Source organism: Thalassophryne amazonica, chromosome 12 (assembly GCF_902500255.1).
Source record: "Thalassophryne amazonica chromosome 12, fThaAma1.1, whole genome shotgun sequence".
In the NCBI taxonomy this organism is placed as follows: Eukaryota; Metazoa; Chordata; class Actinopteri; order Batrachoidiformes; family Batrachoididae; genus Thalassophryne; species Thalassophryne amazonica.
In genome coordinates this window covers 86,124,072-86,144,641 of record NC_047114.1, presented here as the reverse complement: position 1 = coordinate 86,144,641, position 20,570 = coordinate 86,124,072, and the positions used below count along the sequence as shown (strand labels likewise).

Genomic DNA, 20,570 nt, shown 5'->3' with positions numbered 1-20,570 from the left:
ATAAAATTTTATTACAGAGATTAGAGCATGCCATAGGTATTAAAGGCACTGCGCTGCGGTGGTTTGAATCATATTTGTCTAATAGATTACAATTTGTTCATGTAAATGGGGAATCTTCTTCACAGACTAAAGTTAATTATGGAGTTCCACAAGGTTCTGTGCTAGGACCAATTTTATTCACTTTATATATGCTTCCCTTAGGCAGTATTATTAGACGGTATTGCTTAAATTTTCATTGTTACGCAGATGATACCCAGCTTTATCTATCCATGAAGCCAGAGGACACACACCAATTAGCTAAACTGCAGGATTGTCTTACAGACATAAAGACATGGATGACCTCTAATTTCCTGCTTTTAAACTCAGATAAAACTGAAGTTATTGTTCTTGGCCCCACAAATCTTAGAAACATGGTGTCTAACCAGATCCTTACTCTGGATGGCATTACCCTGACCTCTAGTAATACTGTGAGAAATCTTGGAGTCATTTTTGATCAGGATATGTCATTCAAAGCGGCATATTAAACAAATATGTAGGACTGCTTTTTTGCATTTACGCAATATCTCTAAAATCAGAAAGGTCTTGTCTCAGAGTGATGCTGAAAAACTAATTCATGCATTTATTTCCTCTAGGCTGGACTATTGTAATTCATTATTATCAGGTTGTCCTAAAAGTTCCCTAAAAAGCCTTCAGTTAATTCAAAATGCTGCAGCTAGAGTGCTGACGGGGACTAGAAGGAGAGAGCATATCTCACCCATATTGGCCTCTCTTCATTGGCTTCCTGTTAATTCTAGAATAGAATTAAAATCTTCTTCTTACTTATAAGGTTTGAATAATCAGGTCCCATCTTATCTTAGGGACCTCATAGTACCATATCACCCCAATAGAGCGCTTCGCTCTCAGACTGCAGGCTTACTTGTAGTTCCTAGGGTTTGTAAGAGTAGAATGGGAGGCAGAGCCTTCAGCTTTCAGGCTCCTCTCCTGTGGAACCAGCTCCCAATTCAGATCAGGGAGACAGACACCCTCTCTACTTTTAAGATTAGGCTTAAAACTTTCCTTTTTGCTAAAGCTTATAGTTAGGGCTGGATCAGGTGACCCTGAACCATCCCTTAGTTATGCTGCTATAGACGTAGACTGCTGGGGTGTTCCCATGATGCACTGTTTCTTTCTCTTTTGCTCTGTATGCACCACTCTGCATTTAATCATTAGTGATCGATCTCTGCTCCCCTCCACAGCATGTCTTTTTCCTGGTTCTCTCCCTCAGCCCCAACAGTCCCAGCAGAAGACTGCCCCTCCCTGAGCCTGGTTCTGCTGGAGGTTTCTTCCTGTTAAAAGGGAGTTTTTCCTTCCCACTGTAGCCAAGTGCTTGCTCACAGGGGGTCGTTTTGACCGTTGGGGTTTTACATCATTATTGTATGGCCTTGCCTTACAATATAAAGCGCCTTGGGGCAACTGTTTGTTGTGATTTGGCGCTATATAAAAAAAAAATTGATTGATTGATTGATCGTTGATGTGATGGATCCCACAGCTGAAGCATGTTTTAAAGGCGGGGCTTTCACTTTCACCAAGAGTCAAGATCTATATAACCCAGTCTGCAACAAACAGTAGGTCATGGCTGTTCATGGTCATTTGACTTGAACAGTGCCCCGCCCACCATGTCATGATGACACCGCAAAAAACACCGCTGTGGCGTCGGGACTCCAGTGTATAGCAGTGTCACTGACACCACCACAACCACAGCCAGAGCTGGCAAAATGTCAGCAAGAATCATCACGAAATGTCACGGCATCAATAGTCAGTCTTCACAAACACATGAAGTTGTCATGCCAACATGCCACGATGCGTACCTACATCAACCAGACTTCACCACAAAGCAGCTACAGAAATGCAGTGTGCATGTAAATACGGATAATTGTGAGCGATGGATGCTGCTGCAGCTGAGGATGAAGAGTGTCTGCTGGCACATTGTCTTCACCAAACCCTGCCAGTTTGGAGGCTTTATCTTGCATTCGTGACAGTATCTTGCTGGTTTATGGACCATTTATTTTCCACATGTATTGATAACAATAGTCATGACTCAGTATGATGCTGTTTACGAAACTGTCAAGACATCGACGGAACACACGAATATGTGATCACAACGTGACACGTTTGAGACATTTTTTTCCTTTTTTTTTAAATGCCGTGGTGCATCATGGGCCTCCTTGACCCTTTGCAATGCGGGACATGATGACCGCCATAAACCAGACATCAACAGGACTCAATAAGTCTTATATCAGCCCACAATTTGGTGCATGTCATCTTAAACAAGTGAAAATCCTCCTTAAGTCTGCAAAATGGGCACTGAAATTAAACCAGTGCATGACAGGAATATAGGTCATTAATAATAAAAAAAAAACCCGTCAGTTTCAGAATACTATACAACTCCAAATCAGAAAAAGTTGGGATAGTGTGGGAAAAAAAAAACCTACACTGATTCTTCCATTTAATTTGATTTTGAGTATGTACCCAAGCTACTTCATGTTTTGTGTGGTTGACTTCATTTCATTTGGTAACATCTGTTCCTGCATGTCAGACCTACAACACATTCCCAAAAAAAAGTGGGACAATATTGATATGATATGATATTGCCATTCCTTCTCGCAACACTTAAAAGACAATCCAGTCTCACACCCAAGTCATCATATTTTGACGCAAACAGCTTATTTTGAATGAATGTCAGTATGTGATGAGTTGGAGCAAACGATAACCATAAACCTAACCAAAAAAAACCATAGATGAATGTTTCTTGGTGATGCCGAAGTGAAGCAGATGATGCATCTCCCGAAGCATTGCTAGATGACTCAAGGGGGCTACCTAACTCGTCACATTGTGATGGAAAGTGTCACTAAGTGTAAAAATGTGACAAGTTTGGAGGGAGAGTGCATGGTAAAAGACATTTTGGCATTGAGGATACCAAGCGATGAAACATTTCAGGAATTATTTTGTCCCATGCTTTCTGTAAAAACATTGTAAGGTGTGTACCGGTATGGGGTAATCATTGTTGCATTTTTCATTTCGTAACTCTCCACACATTTTCTTTTAGGAAGAGATCAGAACTGAACTGCAAAACCACATTTTGCACACATTACGAAGACATGGCTGTGGAAGGGAGGGTATGGGTACTGGACCAGCCTGGCTTTACAAAGGTTCCCAAAGTAATCCCTTGTCCATGTGGTTATATCAGCTATTGATGAATGATGGTTCTTGATGCAGTGCAATCTGATGGATTGGATATCACGGGCATTCAGCTTCGGCTTGCACCTTTGCACTTTATGCACTAAAATTCCCCCAGATTCCTTCAATTGTTTCATGATATTGTGCACTGCAGAGGAAGAAATATGCAAATCCCATCCCATCTTTCTTCAAGGAACACTGTCACATATTCTGCTTGGGACTCCAATGAGGGCGGTCGCATCTCCTCCACTCTCCCTTATCTCTGTTCTCTGCCTTTAACCTTCAAGTCCCGACTTCACCAGACTGGGAATTCCTCAAATTATATTGGATACTGGATCTATTGGACTACTATTGGATTAACCATGGAATTGATCAGCTGGTCTCTGAACGCTATTGACACCATTTTTTCTACAAGAAGGTCAGGACCGGGGGATCCTACCTGCCCAGATGGAACGCATCCTGCGGGCTATGTCCTCGACTCCTGGGGGTCTTGGCGTGTTGCATGCTTGGCACCTTTCTCCATTGAGGACGTCGAGGATTTATTTATTTTTGGTCTCATGGTAGCATGGCTGGTACTTTTTGGCTTATGTGCTGCCCTGATCTACTGGAAAATTGGCAAGACAGTGGCATCAAGAACCACAGCCCCTCGCTTGCCCATCATGATTAACGAGGTTGGCAAGGCAGTGCATTCTCAGACTGCGTTGACTCTTTAACTCAGACGCAAATTGGATGATACCTTGGAGCTGATGCGTGCCTTGCAGTTGAAGCTGAAGGTTGCGGAGGCCGGTGAATATTCTTAATTCATAATTGGGATTTGGTTGTTCAAGTGGAACTGTTCAAAGTGTTTTTCACTGCTCAACCACAACACTCCAGGCTTATCTAGCCTCAAGAAGAAATTGCCCAATGTTTACCTCCAGAGGAATGTCTTCAGGCTCTGATGAGATTATTGGCTCCTTCTTATCTCAATCCACAAAGACAATAACTGACAGACTTACACATGGACAAGGACTGAAGCATGCTCCATATTTTTTTTTCCCTTTACCTCCTTTCCTGCTCCCCCATCGCTTTAGCCCATCCTGGCCACCGCTCACACGACCTCTCCCCCCTCCGGGGGCTGCACGGTTTTTAAGCTGCAGCAGGTCCCCGTTCCCCCCAAGCTAGTGATGGCGCAACTCCAGTTGCAGTGGCCTTCACCCACTTACCTCAATTCGGATAACGGACTGCTTCAAGTTTAGTACACATAAACAATGTCAAAAGTATATGTGTTGTCTTTCATTTTAATGTGTGCCATTATTACGGTAAACAAGTAATAATTGTGGATTAACTGCTGTATCTTGTCTGAGGTAATTGGAGTGTAAATGTAATTGCCCATTTTTGGGATCAATAAAGTTGTCTGAAGTCTGAAGTCGGTGAAAAACTGGAGATTCTTTGCCATTCATGGATATTGCTTCTGCACCAAATCATGATTATAATCAGCTGTTGACATCAAACATTTATTTATTTTTACCTCATTATTAGCCCTACATTAAATGTAAGAATCACTGACATTGGCGGGGAGGGTGGGGGTGTATTTTTAGTTCCTTTTTATTTATTTATTTACATACCCTCCCAACTTTTTTCTGATTTGGGGTTGCAGAGTAATGCAGCGTTAGTGTAGGCTCTGGTGTGACAAACCTGATATAAGACTAATGAGTGCATGTTGCAGCAGTCCTGCCTGTATATCAGCAGACACAAGTCACTCTTGGCAATTATTTCTTCTTTCCACGTGGAAGCTTTAGCTGAAAGCATTTTGACAGATATTTGCTTTGAATCAGAGAAAAACAAAAACACTTTTATAAAGGCATGGTTTCCACTGTGCATCCCTACGCATGTTGATGCCTGAAGGTGACTCCTCACGATAACAAAAGCACCTACCAAATGCGCAGCACGTCTTGTGGAAAATAATCCCATCTATGATGCATGTGTAGTCCACATGAGCTCATTTACTACCTTAACACGCAAAGCATAAGAGCTCAGAAAACCTTTTCTTTAATTTCTTATTATTACTTTAGGCACACGAGCCCTGAAAGCATGCTGGTTAATGTAACATAAAGAGATGGTGCATGCTGTCCCTGTGCTTTCAATAAATGGCAGCATTAATGATGACAACTCAGTGTAACATCCTGTGTAACCTTTCCCATTTCTACACAGATCGAGCAAATGCGTCATCTCTTGGTGTTGCAAATCGTAACCAAGGTAGGCTTTTAGGCTTTGTGACTTCATCATGGAATTTCAGTGCACAGACTGAACTGATGACTTAATGATTGGCAATTTTTGGAACAAGTGTGTGCAAATATTCATTTGCAGCAGGTTGTTTTCATGGTGCATGCACACAGACGCACTGTGGAGAATGGACCACCAGCTCCACAGCCTCCTCACCTCATTGATCACGCCCTCTTTTTAATTACCCAGAATGCTCTCTGGGGGCGCCATGTTCATGTTGGGTGGGTGATAAAAAGGGAAAGAGGAGAAGGAGAGCAAAGGAGAGAAGGCGCTTCAGGGAGGTTTATGTATACTCAACAAAAATATAAACGCAACACTTTTGGTTTTGCTCCCATTTTGTATGAGATGAACTCAAAGATCTAAAACTTTTTCCACATACACAATATCACCATTTCCCTCAAATATTGTTCACAAACCAGTCTAAATCTGTGATAGTGAGCACTTCTCCTTTGCTGAGATAATCCATCCCACCTCACAGGTGTGCCATATCAAGATGCTGATTAGACACCATGATTAGTGCACAGGTGTGCCTTAGACTGTCCACAATAAAAGGCCACTCTGAAAGGTGCAGTTTTGTTTTATTGGGGGGGGGGATACCAGTCAGTATCTGGTGTGACCACCGTTTGCCTCATGCAGTGCAACACATCTCCTTCGCATAGAGTTGATCAGGTTGTCAATTGTGGCCTGTGGAATGTTGGTCCACTCCTCTTCAATGGCTGTGCGAAGTAGCGATGACGAACTGGAGTCAGGTCAAGACCCCGATGAGGACGACGAGCATGCAGATGAGCTTCCCTGAGACGGTTTCTGACAGTTTGTGCAGAAATTCTTTGGTTATGCAAACCGATTGTTTCAGCAGCTGTCCTCCTGGCTGGTCTCAGACGATCTTGGAGGTGAACATGCTGGATGTGGAGGTCCTGGGCTGGTGTGGTTACACGTGGTCTGCGGTTGTGAGGCTGGTTGGATGTACTGCCAAATTCTCTGAAACGCCTTTGGAGACGACTTATGGTAGAGAAATGAACATTCAATACACGAGCAACAGCTCTGGTTGACATTCCTGCTGTCAGCATAACAATTGCACGCTCCCTCAAATCTTGCGACATCTGTGGCATTGTGCTGTGTGATAAAACTGCACCTTTCAAAGTGGCCTTTTATTGTGGGCAGTCTAAGGCACACCTGTGCACTAATCATGGTGTCTAATCAGCATCTTGGTATGGCACACCTGTGAGGTGGGATGGATTATCTCAGCAAAGGAGAAGTGCTCACTATCACAGATTTAGACTGGTTTGTGAACAATATTTGAGGGAATGGTGATATTGTGTATGTGGAAAAAGTTTTAGATCTTTGAGTTCATCTCATACAAAATGGGAGCAAAACCAAAAGTGTTGCGTTTCTATTTTTGTTGAGTGTAGATTGATCTGCAGCTATCTTCAGCTAATCCTCAGGCCCAGATATCCTGCGTAGTCAGTGTTAAGTCACATCTGCACCACTGCTCTCACAGCCAGATAAAAAAAATTAAAAGAGGACATTCACAGTTCCACCATGAAACGTAGCAGATGCTTGTCCCTTTTCTCTCCTAACAGACCTGTGAGCAAGTTGCTATAATCCAGTGTTTTAGGTATAGCATAAATAGTAATAACTTTATGTGTAATCTGTATTATAAAATCCTTTAATGCAGATGCATTCCATGACATATGCAGCACACCTGGTAGTACACCTAGTGGTACACCTGCATATGAGATTCTGATGCACAAGACACAAAAATGTAATGCATAGATAGATAGATAGATAGATAGATAGATAGATAGATAGATAGATAGATAGATAGATAGATAGATAGATAGATAGATAGATAGATAGATAGATAGATAGATAGATAGATAGATAGATAGATAGATAGATAGATAGATAGATAGATAGATAGATAGATAGATAGATAGATAGATAGATAGATAGATAGATAGATAGAGAGATAGATAGATAGATAGATAGATAGATAGATAGATAGATAGATATTAGAGCAGGTTCTTTTGATTGGTGGATTGTATTTTGTTGTGCATTTTTCTACCATACATTTCGCTCTATTGCATGGTTACATTAGCTTTTCATAAAAGTGCTGCCATGATGTCCATCCATCCATTTTCTGTACCCGCTTACTCCAATTAATGGTCAGGGGGCCGAAGCCTATCCCAGTAGTTATAGGGCGTAAGGCGGGGTACATCCTGGACAGGACGCCAGTCTGTCACAGGGCCACATATAGACAGACAAAAACATTCACACCCGCACACGTCTATGGACGATTTAAAGTTTCCAGTTCATCAAACATGCATATCTTATGGATGGGGAGGAAGATGGAGCACCTGGAGAGAACCCATGCAGACATGAGGAGAACATGCAAACTCCACACAGAAAGGGAAGTGATCCCATGATGGTCTTGCTGTGAGGCAACAGTGATAACCACTAAGCCACCATGCTACCCCACTTCCATGATACTAGGAAGCTAAATCCTGTAGCTTTAGTGTCCGTGGGATCATCTTTGATTTCTACAGAAGCTCTTTTTTACTGTATTCTGTTTCTACACATACTGCTGAGCTCCTCAGTGGCGCTGGCTCTGCTTACAGTACTATCTCCCTGGATTGCAACTGCTTGCAAGGGAAGTCACAAGAATTTTCCCAACTTTGCTGGGTGTCGCTGTCAGCCAGCTTCGGTCACAGGGTGTCATTCGCATTATTCCTGAATTTTGAACAGTTCAATAATAATAATAATAATAATTTCTTAATTTATATAGCGCCAAATCATGACTAATCGCCTCAAGGCGCTTCACAAACATCATTTAAAAACAGAATAAAATGAAATAAGATTAAAACACAATAAAAAAAAACCATAAAATGGTAAAAGAAGTAAAATAAATAAAAGGAATAAAAAAAAAGACACAATCATATAAAATACTAATGATAAAACAGGGAGAACAAATGTGTCTTCAGCCTGGCTTTAAAAGTCTCCACAGAATCCGACTGTCGTATCAGCGCAGTCAGATCATTCCACAAAGCTGGGGCGCGGTGATAGAAAGCTCTGTTGAACAGACAGTTCAAAGTTGGTGAGGCGGCAAAGGTCCTTTCCACGTACTCACAGAGCTGTGGTACAGTTGCTTCTGGAAGTGGCTGAACTGCTGCCAGCCTGGCCGTGCACTCAGTTGTAGTGGGCTTTCTAATTTTGCGCCTTTCTACTTTCAAGTCAAATTTCAAATGACACAGATCTATTTAGGTGTCATATAACACAAATAATGCAATGGAAATCATTCTTATCCATAGAAAGATGGAACATTTCATTCAGTGAGGCATTCAGCGTTCTATTCAAGCAGCCTCTTGAAGGTCCAGGTCCTTGAGACATTTTGTTGGCACTGGGGAATGCATGAAGGGGACATCCAGCTTTGGACTGAGCTCCACTGTAATGCCATAGCAATGCTGAGAAACCATTGGAAGCTCAGTGGCGAAAGGTTTGTGCATAGTGTACCAGTGTACTGGCACACCATGCATAAATTATGTTGAAATTAGATCACCAAATTGATGATTCATTCATTAAATATTATACAAAGAATGAATGTTTGAGTACAATGGTAAGACTATTTCATGAGGTGAAAGATGAAATGTTCCATTCAGCAAGGAACATTCAACATTTGTATACCACTGCTTATACAAATAATGAACGTTTGTGAGTGCAATGGTAAGAACATTTCAGAAGGTGAAAGATGAAACATTCTTTCCATTGCATGAATGAAAAAACATTCATTATGTGCTTTATATTACGCTTAACAATCCTGACGATGTAGTCCGTGCCTGATGACGTGTATGGACTTCTTTGTGTATTGACTGTCATCTGCTTTCCTCAGTCCAGTGAAAAATTATGACAGAAATTTGTAGAGCTCTTAATGCGACAGCACTTACACTTCAGATAGAAACGTCCCAGCGAATCCGCAAATGCCTCCAGGCGGCTTACAGCGTACTAGTTTCAGGTTTTTTGTGTTACAAGAATGAGCACCGTTAATAAAAGAAACACCGCCATGCCTGTTTATAAGCTAAGCACTGTCGCCGCGAGTGTGAGTATGCGCGGTGGTGTCCCGTGCAATGGTACAAAACCTATAGAACAAAAATTGCACGGTAAATGGAACCAAATTTGCACGGTCAATGGAACACAATGGCAAATGGGATGAATGATCCATATCACGTGACATACAAACCACCAATCAATCAATCAATCAATCAATCAATCAATTTTTTTATATAGCACCAAATCACAACAAACAGTTGCCCCAAGGCGCTTTATATTGTAAGGCAAGGCCATACAATAATTATGTAAAACCCCAACGGTCAAAATGACCCCCTGTGAGCAAGCACTTGGCAGAAGAATTTTAAATTCTATTCTAGAATTAACAGGAAGCCAATGAAGAGAGGCCAATATGGGTGAGATATGCTCTCTCCTTCTAGTCCCCGTCAGTACTCTAGCTGCAGCATTTTGAATTAACTGAAGGCTTTTTAGGGAACTTTTAGGACAACCTGATAATAATGAATTACAATAGTCCAGCCTAGAGGAAATAAATGCATTAATTAGTTTTTCAGCATCACTCTGAGACAAGACCTTTCTGATTTTAGAGATATTGCGTAAATGCAAAAAAGCAGTCCTACATATTTGTTTAATATGCGCTTTGAATGACATATCCTGATCAAAAATGACTCCAAGATTTCTCACAGTATTACTAGAGGTCAGGGTAATGCCATCCAGAGTAAGGATCTGGTTAGACACCATGTTTCTAAGATTTGTGGGGCCAAGTACAATAACTTCAGTTTTATCTGAGTTTAAAAGCAGGAAATTAGAGGTCATCCATGTCTTTATGTCTGTAAGACAATCCTGCAGTTTAGCTAATTGGTGTGTGTCCTCTGGCTTCATGGATAGATAAAGCTGGGTATCATCTGCGTAACAATGAAAATTTAAGCAATACTGTCTAATAATACTGCCTAAGGGAAGCATGTATAAAGTGAATAAAATCAGTCCTAGCACAGAACCTTGTGGAACTCCATAATTAACTTTAGTCTGTGAAGAAGATTCCCCATTTACATGAACAAATTGTAATCTATTAGACAAATATGATTCAAACCACCGCAGCGCAGTGCCTTTAATACCTATGGCATGCTCTAATCTCTGTAATAAAATTTTATGGTCAACAGTATCAAAAGCAGCACTGAGGTCTAACAGAACAAGCACAGAGATGAGTCCACTGTCCGAGGCCATAAGAAGATCATTTGTAACCTTCACTAATGCTGTTTCTGTACTATGATGAATTCTAAAACCTGACTGAAACTCTTCAAATAGACCATTCCTCTGCAGATGATCAGTTAGCTGTTTTACAACTACCCTTTCAAGAATTTTTGAGAATGAAATGAAAATGAAAATGAAATGAAAATAACTCAGACAGAACAGTCGGAGAGAAAGAGGCTAACCAAATACCGGCATCACTGAAAGCAGCCAAAGATAACGATACGTCTTTGGGATGGTTATGAGTAATTTTTTCTCTAATAGTTAAAATTTTGTTAGCAAAGAAAGTCATGAAGTCATTACTAGTTAAAGTTAATGGAATACTCAGCTCAATAGAGCTCTGACTCTTTGTCAGCCTGGCTACAGTGCTGAAAAGAAACCTGGGGTTGTTCTTATTTTCTTCAATTAGTGATGAGTAGAAAGATGTCCTAGCTTTACGGAGGGCTTTTTTATAGAGCAACAGACTCTTTTTCCAGGCTAAATGAAGATCTTCTAAATTAGTGAGACGCCATTTCCTCTCCAACTTACGGGTTATCTGCTTTAATCTACGAGTTTGTGAGTTATACCACGGAGTCAGGCACTTCTGATTTAAAGCTCTCTTTTTTAGAGGAGCTACAGCATCCAAAGTTGTCTTCAATGAGGATGTAAAACTATTGACGAGATACTCTATCTCACTTACAGAGTTTAGGTAGCTACTCTGCACTGTGTTGGTATATGGCATTAGAGAACATAAAGAAGGAATCATATCCTTAAACCTAGTTACAGCGCTTTCTGAAAGACTTCTAGTGTAATGAAACTTATTCCCCACTGCTGGGTAGTCCATCAGAGTAAATGTAAATGTTATTAAGAAATGATCAGACAGAAGGGAGTTTTCAGGGAATACTGTTAAGTCTTCTGTTTCCATACCATAAGTCAGAACAAGATCTAAGATATGATTAAAGTGGTGGGTGGACTCATTTACTTTTTGAGCAAAGCCAATAGAGTCTAATAATAGATTAAATGCAGTGTTGAGGCTGTCATTCTCAGCATCTGTGTGGATGTTAAAATCGCCCACTATAATTATCTTATCTGAGCTAAGCACTAAGTCAGACAAAAGGTCTGAAAATTCACAGAGAAACTCACAGTAACGACCAGGTGGACGATAGATAATAACAAATAAAACTGGTTTTTGGGACTTCCAATTTGGATGGACAAGACTAAGAGTCAAGCTTTCAAATGAATTAAAGCTCTGTCTGGGTTTTTGATTAATTAATAAGATGGAATGGAAGATTGCTGCTAATCCTCCGGCCCGGCCCGTGCTACGAGCATTCTGACAGTTAGTGTGACTCGGGGGTGTTGACTCATTTAAACTAACATATTCATCCTGCTGTAACCAGGTTTCTGTAAGGCAGAATAAATCAATATGTTGATCAATTATTATATCATTTACCAACAGGGACTTAGAAGAGAGAGACCTAATGTTTAATAGACCACATTTAACTATTTTAGTCTGTGGTGCAGTTGAAGGTGCTATATTATTTTTTCTTTTTGAATTTTTATGCTTAAATAGATTTTTGCTGGTTATTGGTAGTCTGGAAGCAGGCACCGTCTCTACGGGGATGGGGTAATGAGGGGATGGCAGGGGGAGAGACGCTGCAGAGAGGTGTGTAAGACTACAACTCTGCTTCCTGGTCCCAACCCTGGATAGTCACGGTTTGGAGGATTTAAGAAAATTGGCCAGATTTCTAGAAATGAGAGCTGCTCCATCCAAAGTGGGATGGATGCCGTCTCTCCTAACAAGACCAGGTTTTCCCCAGAAGCTTTGCCAATTATCTATGAAGCCCACCTCATTTTTTGGACACCACTCAGACAGCCAGCAATTCAAGGAGAACATGCGGCTAAACATGTCACTCCCGGTCCGATTGGGGAGGGGCCCAGAGAAAACTACAGAGTCCGACATTGTTTTTGCAAAGTTACACACCGATTTAATGTTAATTTTAGTGACCTCCAATTGGCGTAACCGGGTGTCATTACTGCCGACGTGAATTACAATCTTACCAAATTTACGCTTAGCCTTAGCCAGCAGTTTCAAATTTCCAACAATGTCGCCTGCTCTGGCCCCCGGAAGACAATTGACTATGGTTGCTGGTGTCGCTAACTTCACATTTCTCAAAACAGAGTCGCCAATAACCACGGGTCTTCTGTTTAGGGCTACGCTTCCTCCTCACAGTCACCCAGTCGGCCTGCTTTCCCGGCTGCTCGGGATCTGCCAGGGGGTAACTAACGGCGGCTAAGCTACCTTGGTCCGCACCGACTACAGGGGCCTGGCTAGCTGTAGAATTTTCCACGGTGCGGAGCCGAGTCTCCAATTCGCCCAGCCTGGCCTCCAAAGCTACGAATAAGCTACACTTATTACAAGTACCGTTACTGCTAAAGGAGGCCGAGGAATAACTAAACATTTCACACCCAGAGCAGAAAAGTGCGGGAGAGATAGGAGAAGCCGCCATGCTAAGAGCTAGTAGCTACGCTAAGCTAGCGGATTCCTAAAAACACGCAAAGTGAATAATGTGTAAATAATTTAGAGGTGATTCAGCAGAAGGAGTGCTTTAGTTAAGGCACGTAAAGATTACACTGGGAAACAAATCGTAATCTAGATAACTAGATCAATCTAACTGCGCAGATTAAACAGCTAACAGATACAGAAAAACACCGCTGTGCTCCGGAACAGGAAGTGATACAATACCGCAGTGAGAGCCAACCACCAGTAGAGGCAAGCAAGAGCAGATCAATCAAATGACAAGGAACAATTCAGGCATTATACAGTATAAATGTGAACGGCTCAATTATTTTTTTAAATCCATCACCGCTGTACACAACCATGAAGAAAGTCCACGCATTGCACTCAGGTTGGTCAAACCAGAAAAAGCCTATTTTTTAAAAGCTAGGGTTGAACAAGCTTGAGTGTCATGATATTCCACTTCAGAGTTCTATCACAGTAAAATATACTCTGCCAAGATGACATTTGGTCCCAGTCTAAATAGAGTAAAATACCCTCTATTATAGAGTGAAACAGCTCCACAGTTGTCACAGACTGAACAGTCCCCCCACCTAAAAATGGGCCCGCCCTGCCTCCACTGAGCATGCATCATTTGCTACCACAGCAGCTCCTCTGAGACGGACTCCTTACGCCCAAAGCGATCAAATGGATTAATGGGATTACTAACCATCAAATGACAAGGTACAACTTCTGAAATCATTCCAAATTCAGTTTTAAGCAAAAACGAGGCAATAATTGGCACTCTGATCGCTGATGACGCATGCACAGTGAAGGCAGGGCAGACCAATTTTTAGGGGGGACCGTTCGGTCTGCAACACTGTCAAGTCAAGTGGTTCTACTCCAATAAGAGTTGATTTTACACTGTGTTGAGTTGATTTAGCCCTGTGATAGAGTATATTTAACTCTATTTGGACTGGGACCAAATGTAAATTTTACTCTGCAAAATTTACTGCGTACAGCCCTGGAGGCTGCAAAAAATAAAATAAAAATAACCTGATGCTTTTTTGACATGGAATGATTTGTATGGGCCCAACGTTTATCACCATTAACAGCAATTATTTTTTAACATTTTTAAAGTTACAAATTTAGTCTTTTACTGACATACTGTTAAAAGAAAACAGCAAAAACTACATTTATGCAAAAAGACAATAAGGGCTGAAGACTTTGGACAGCATTGCAGTCAGCTAGCCTCAGCTGGAAATCATAAAATAACAAGACGCCATTCAATTTGTCATCCGCTTCATGTACGTGTCAAATAATCCAACTTGAAAACCATGTACTAAACTATTATAACGAGAAAAACTAATTCTGCTGTTCACTTCTGTCTTCTCTCTGCCTCAGCGCCAAGGCACGTTCAGCGCCTCTTCGTCCTGACTAATGATCAAACGTTCATTTTAGTATGATAAGGGGAGGCATGGCTGAATGTAGGTTTCATCTTACCCTGATATCATGGCAAAAGATATCGATCCAGTGTAATTGAAGCGACGCTCTTCTGTCTCCCAGCATATAATTAGCAGATCCAGCATCTGAAAACTGTCTTCAGTAATAGTTAATTGAGCTGGATAATCTATAGCAGCAACACTCTTTCATTAATTGATTCCCTGTGATTTTTTTTTTTTTCCTTTCTTTTCTTCGATGGAACTAAATGGTGCCGTTTGTGTCTCGTCAGAATCTTGAACACAGTAAGTACCCGTCAGGCTTTGCGTTTCATCGTGGTGTCACGGCTGCACACAGAACTCAGCGACTGGTCTCATACCGCATCTCCTGACATGATCTGATATATTTAAAAAGCGGAATTTTTGCCATTCGTTTGTACCACATGAAGATCTACTGTAGGTATCTGACAAAAAGGCATGACGCGAACAATAGTCAAGTGTATCGATTTGTCGCTTCCGAGCTGATATTCGGTGCTGATTCTGTGTATCTCAAAGGCTTCAGTCACACAGTATCAGAGGATATTCAACAGCTCACTGAGATGGCGGAATTAGAAAACTGTTTTGGTATGTTTATGGCATAAACAGACTCCCAGATTCTTCCTGGATGCAAGAAAAACATTGTACATTATCAGAGTGGCAGCAGGTGAAACGTGCAAATGCAATCATCCAATCAGCAGTGTTGTATCAGGGGGTGTTGTGGTGCAAGGTACCATTTTATTTCCTTATTTTATTCGTCTCATGTTTTCACTCCACAGCATGAAATGCAATTTAATATCTACTTCCATTTTATCAAAGAAATGCTTTCACATGACAAAATGATTGCATTACTCGCAACTATGTTGGCAGTTGGGACTGTCAAAGGATACTGAGAGTTTCTGCTTCCTCACGTCTTCACCGCTTGCTGGAGCTCAAATACAAATTACTGGGAAAATGTTATTTAGTATCACACATTCAAATCATGTTGCTGTGCTCAACCACATTGTTCGTGATTAGTCACATGACTGTCAGGTCAGGTCTGGGAGCATGCACTGGTGCCATGCATCACTGAGTCCACCAGATCACGGAACCGCCTTTGGTCCAGTATGGCAATAAGTCAGGCAGACAACAGGTCCATCCCCACCTCTTAAAAGTAACTATCTGCTGCAGGCAGGTTAAATGAGGGCCGTCCCCTTGAGATCTTCTCCAGCTGTTGGAGTCCTCAACACCGAGGCACCTGACTGCTGGATTGTGCCCAGAGAAACACACCACATGGCTAAAATGTCAGCACTGACTCTTAATCTTACTCTCTCTAAGTAACCAAAAAAAGTTTTAAAAATTGGCGCAGTCATTTCAGCAGTAACCAAATTTTTTTTCAATATATTTTCATTTATACAGCACCAAATCACAACAGAGTTGCCTCAAGGCGCTTCGCACAGGTAAGGTCTAACCTTACTAACCCCCAGAGCAGCAGTGGTAAGGAAAAACGCCCCCTGAGGAAGAAACCTCAAGCAGACCAGACTCAAAGGGGTGACCATCTGCTTGGGCCATGCTACAAACATAAATTACAGAACAATTCACAAAATGAATATACAGGAAATGCTGTTGGTGCAAAAGACAGGAGGGCACAAATACCACACCCATCTCTGGATGGAGCTGAACCTTAAACAGAGAGAAAAAACAGAATGAGGCATCAGAAAGACAAGAAATACAGTATAATTTGTCAGTATTAAACAACAAGAAAAACAGGAAATACTAAGGTGATCACCGGCCCCTAGCCCTAAGCTTCACTAAAAGACCCAGAATTTAGGTAAAGTTGAGGCCGTCACACGCTCCGTTTCCTAATAAAATGAATTAAAAGAGTAAAAAGTGTAGAACTATACTATGCCAGTGTGCTAGCCGTATGAAAGGGAAAATACGTGTGTCTTAAGTCTGGACTTGAAAGTCTCCACACAATCTGACTGTTTTATTGATGCAGGGAGATCATTCCACAGAACAGGGGGATGATTAGAGAAAGCTCTATGACCCGCAGACTTCTTATTCACCCAAGGGACACAAAGTAGTCCTGCACCCTGAGAACGCAAAGCCCGGGCCGGTACGTAAGGTTTAATTAGGTCACCTAGGTAAGGAGGTGCCGGTCCATGAACAATTTTATAGACTAGTAGCAGAACCTTAAAATCTGGTCTCACTGGGACAGGAAGCCAGTGAAGGGATGCCAAAATGGGTGTAATGTTGTCGAACCAATGATCCTTCAAAGACACCTACTACCAAAGACTAGATTTTAGTTATATTTAAGTTTGCCCATGCCTACTTGTAGGCTGACTGATGCTGCACGTATACTTTTTGAGTCCACTGTCTTTATTTTATACAGAGCCATAACATTGATAGCTGAGTATGTCACATCATCATTACAAGTTAGCATGTTTTTCTTTTCTTTTTATTTATTGGCTCATTCATTTCATTTTTAAGGTAATGTAAAAGTTGTAAGCTTGTAATGTAAGTGTAAGGTCAAACATATTTATGTAGCATAAAATAAAAATAAACACTTTATTATGTTTTAATAATGTATAATAATAAAGAAATATTATAATTAAAATTTGTCTCAACTATAACAGTACTCTGAGGAGAATCGTCCACTGTTCTGTGATATGTGTTTTGAACCATATTTGTTACCTTAGCTTGACTTAATTAAGATCATTCTCTACAAAAACAGATTTTGTTCCACTGGATCCAAAATCCCACATATTCATAGATACAATCAATATAAATAATCCTAATTTAATTTTAGTTTTTTTTTAGTTTTTTTTTTAGAGGTTCTTGTATTTTGTAAAAAAAATAAAATAAAATAAAAAAAATTAAGTATCGGAATGCATAAGTATGCAAGGAAAATCCACCAAAAAACAGCAACAACAATTTAATTAATTACAGAATTGTAACATGGTTCACGTAGATGTAGCAGCAGAAGCTAGCAGCAGGTGGCTAGTTAGCTGGAGCGGTAGGATAACTTAGAGAGCTAACAACAGACTTCAACACTATACCTTCTTCTGCTGTATTTAGCACTGAGCTCACGGCAACAGGTCTCCACGGCGCTATCACACATCGGCAGTTAGCATAACCTACGCCAACTTCTGACTGAGAATTCTTTCCTTTGGATGCTGGTTACATTAGCTTAGCACCACCGAATCGTCATTCTCAATGCTAGTATATTCTCAGTGCTTCGTAACATTATTTAACTCGCACTGTGTTGCACGCTGTGTAATTTTCCTCCATGCACACCAGCTGTTGTGGGATTAGCGTTATAATTCAACTAATTGTACTACCAATGCCTTTTTAATCAGTTTTGGCAAGAGCAATGATCGTTGTTGAGTTTGCTCAGACGCGGGTAATGAGCCACATTACTATAAACCTAAATGTGATTACTGTTTGTGCAGGGAGCTATATCTCATTACGCCAAACTCTCTCGGCAAATATTGCCTCTTCCTGGATTTTGCGTCCGCTAGTAAAAAGGCTTCCTGGGATAATAGAGTCATGAGTTTTTGTGTTGAAATATTATCTCACATGGTCCTAACCCGTGTGTATCACGGCTCATAAATGATGGTCGAGTGCTGCAACAATGCAGACATTTAACCAGGCGTTCTATTGTTGAGACATGAAATGCAGAGAAGAAAATACCAGCAAACCGCCTGCATGAGCCTTTTTTTGCATATCAAAGGGTACAGCGGCGACAGAGAGCCAAGTATGGCGGTAATTCAAAGTGCAGTCTTTTGTACACAGTGCAACAACAATGTCCTGGCATCCATGATACATTAATTTCCTCTCTTCACTGCCATGGCTTGTTTGCGCTTTTCTTTTGCCAGGATTACAATACAATAATTTGAGCAACATTTGTCTGTTTATTCCCCTACTCTTCCCATGTCCTTTGGCTGATTTCCACGCAACTCGAAATGTTGAAACCCCAGAATTGCCTTTAAAGGGTTTGATTTGGCAAAAGTCAAGGCCCTTGGGGTCCAAAGTCACAATTTTATTTTTACGCTTCATGCTGGTGTGTCTCTGTGTCTGTGGACAAGATCATTCAAAAACAGCCAGACAGGTCAAGGAAAATGTGGTCTTAAAAACATCTTATTTTTGTATATCTCAGCAACCAAACACTCTAGATGGATCAAACTTGGTGGGAATATCACTTGGATTGACATTTAAAGGTGAATAGAGTTTTGTAGTAGTTTGGCCAAAGGTCAAGGAAAACATGGCGTGTAAATAAAAACACCTTTTTTGGAACATCTCAATCATTAAGAAGCCTAGATGGATGATCCAAAGCATTTATTGATCAGCCAAAGATTTGTGAATGACTGATATGAATGATTTCATAATGAAGTCACACAGAATTCGAATAATGAAGACATACAAAATCAAAAACACAATTTCCAGATGTATATTTACTTATACATTTGTATTGCAGTCTGTGGAGGATGCATCTGCCCTGTGATGCCTTTCATTCACACCAATTTGTACCAAATTTAGTACACACATGGAGGCGGGTAAATAGTCATTTATAGGACACTGTGGAAAGATTCAAAGGCTGCAGGTTGAGCACTGGTACAGTACGTGTGGTGGTTATATGTCATTTTCTCCAAACGTCCTCTGCGATGTGTCGGCTGTGCTTTAAGGACACACAGAGTCACGTAGACAGCAGAGGAAGAGGCAGCTTGTGCCCTTTGAACCCTCCTGATAATGTTGTCTGCCTCCCTCTCTCTGAGTGATCTACTAATCACGCCCCCTCCCTTCCCGTCTGTTTGCCCCGCCCTTTCTTATTCCTTTTTGTCTCTGCAGCACGAGTGTGTGACAACGCGATGCTGCGCTGTCAGAATGGCGGCACGTGCCACCACCATCAGCGGTGCCACTGCTCCTCCGGATTCACCGGCGTCCTGTGCGAGAGAGCTCGCTGCCAAGGCAACGGGGAATGTGACAACCAGTCGTCCGGACTGGGGGCCTCTGTTGGCCGGCAACACGCTCTATCTCTCATAGTGTTCCCTTTGCTGATCGTGTCCCTTTGCTGAGGGGCCGGGCCAGATTCCAGTCCTCAAACAAATCCCCCGGACCCTCAAACGTTGAGACTGAACTCACCCGACAGGAAGAACGTGGGACAACACAAGTAACTCTTTTGTATCTCCAGAGGTGTGGGCAAATTATTGGTGCAACAGAAGGAATTATGGTATATTCACAGTGGAAGCGGTCAGAAATGTTGTTTTGTGTCATTGGCCAAATCTAGACGTTCATGAAAGACAGATCGGAGACTTTGCCGACGTTCTGAGATGGAACTGTACAAAACAAGACACATTTCGAGAATACCATCTGAAAAAATAATGTGGACTGACACACCTGAAACCATCTCACCTCACTGCCTCCTCTCCTTACTCATTACCTCCTTCTCTCCTACTCTCAAAAAAGTGATGCATTGGATGAACTCAATTCAGTTATGAGCAGGATTTCCATCTAATAAATATATGTTGCCCCAACTCAAATAAAACACAAGGCAAAATGAAGTAATTTAATTTAGTTGGGGCTACATATATTTATTAGATGGAACCAATCCAATGAGTCAGTTTTTTTTTTTTTTTTTTTTTTTTTTTTGAGTGTATCACTCAAACAAATAACTCTTTGGATGAACTCAATTCAATTATGAGCTTGATTTCCATCTAATAAATATATGTTGCCCCAACTCAAATAAAGCACATCCATGCAAGATAATTTAATGTAATTTAGTTGGGACTACATATATGTACGAGGTCTATTAGAAAAGTATCCGACCTTATTATTTTTTTCAAAAACCATATGGATTT

General features: G+C 41.1%; 1 protein-coding gene across 3 annotated transcripts in view; it reads left to right on the top strand.

The window, feature by feature from the left end:
- The window catches only part of LOC117522020 (netrin-G1-like), a 185,390-nt gene extending 165,465 nt beyond the window's left edge, over positions 1 to 19,925 (top strand). For 2 of the 3 annotated variants that reach the window (XM_034183387.1, XM_034183386.1), the window contains exons 6-7: positions 5,407 to 5,451; positions 19,561 to 19,925. In XM_034183387.1, the coding sequence (XP_034039278.1) occupies positions 5,407 to 5,451; positions 19,561 to 19,787 (272 nt within the window). In that variant the 3' untranslated portion in view covers positions 19,788 to 19,925. The remainder of the gene's footprint in view (positions 1 to 5,406; positions 5,452 to 19,560) is intronic. The other variant, XM_034183388.1, reaches the window with a different exon arrangement.
- The last annotated feature ends 645 nt before the right edge of the window (positions 19,926 to 20,570 follow it).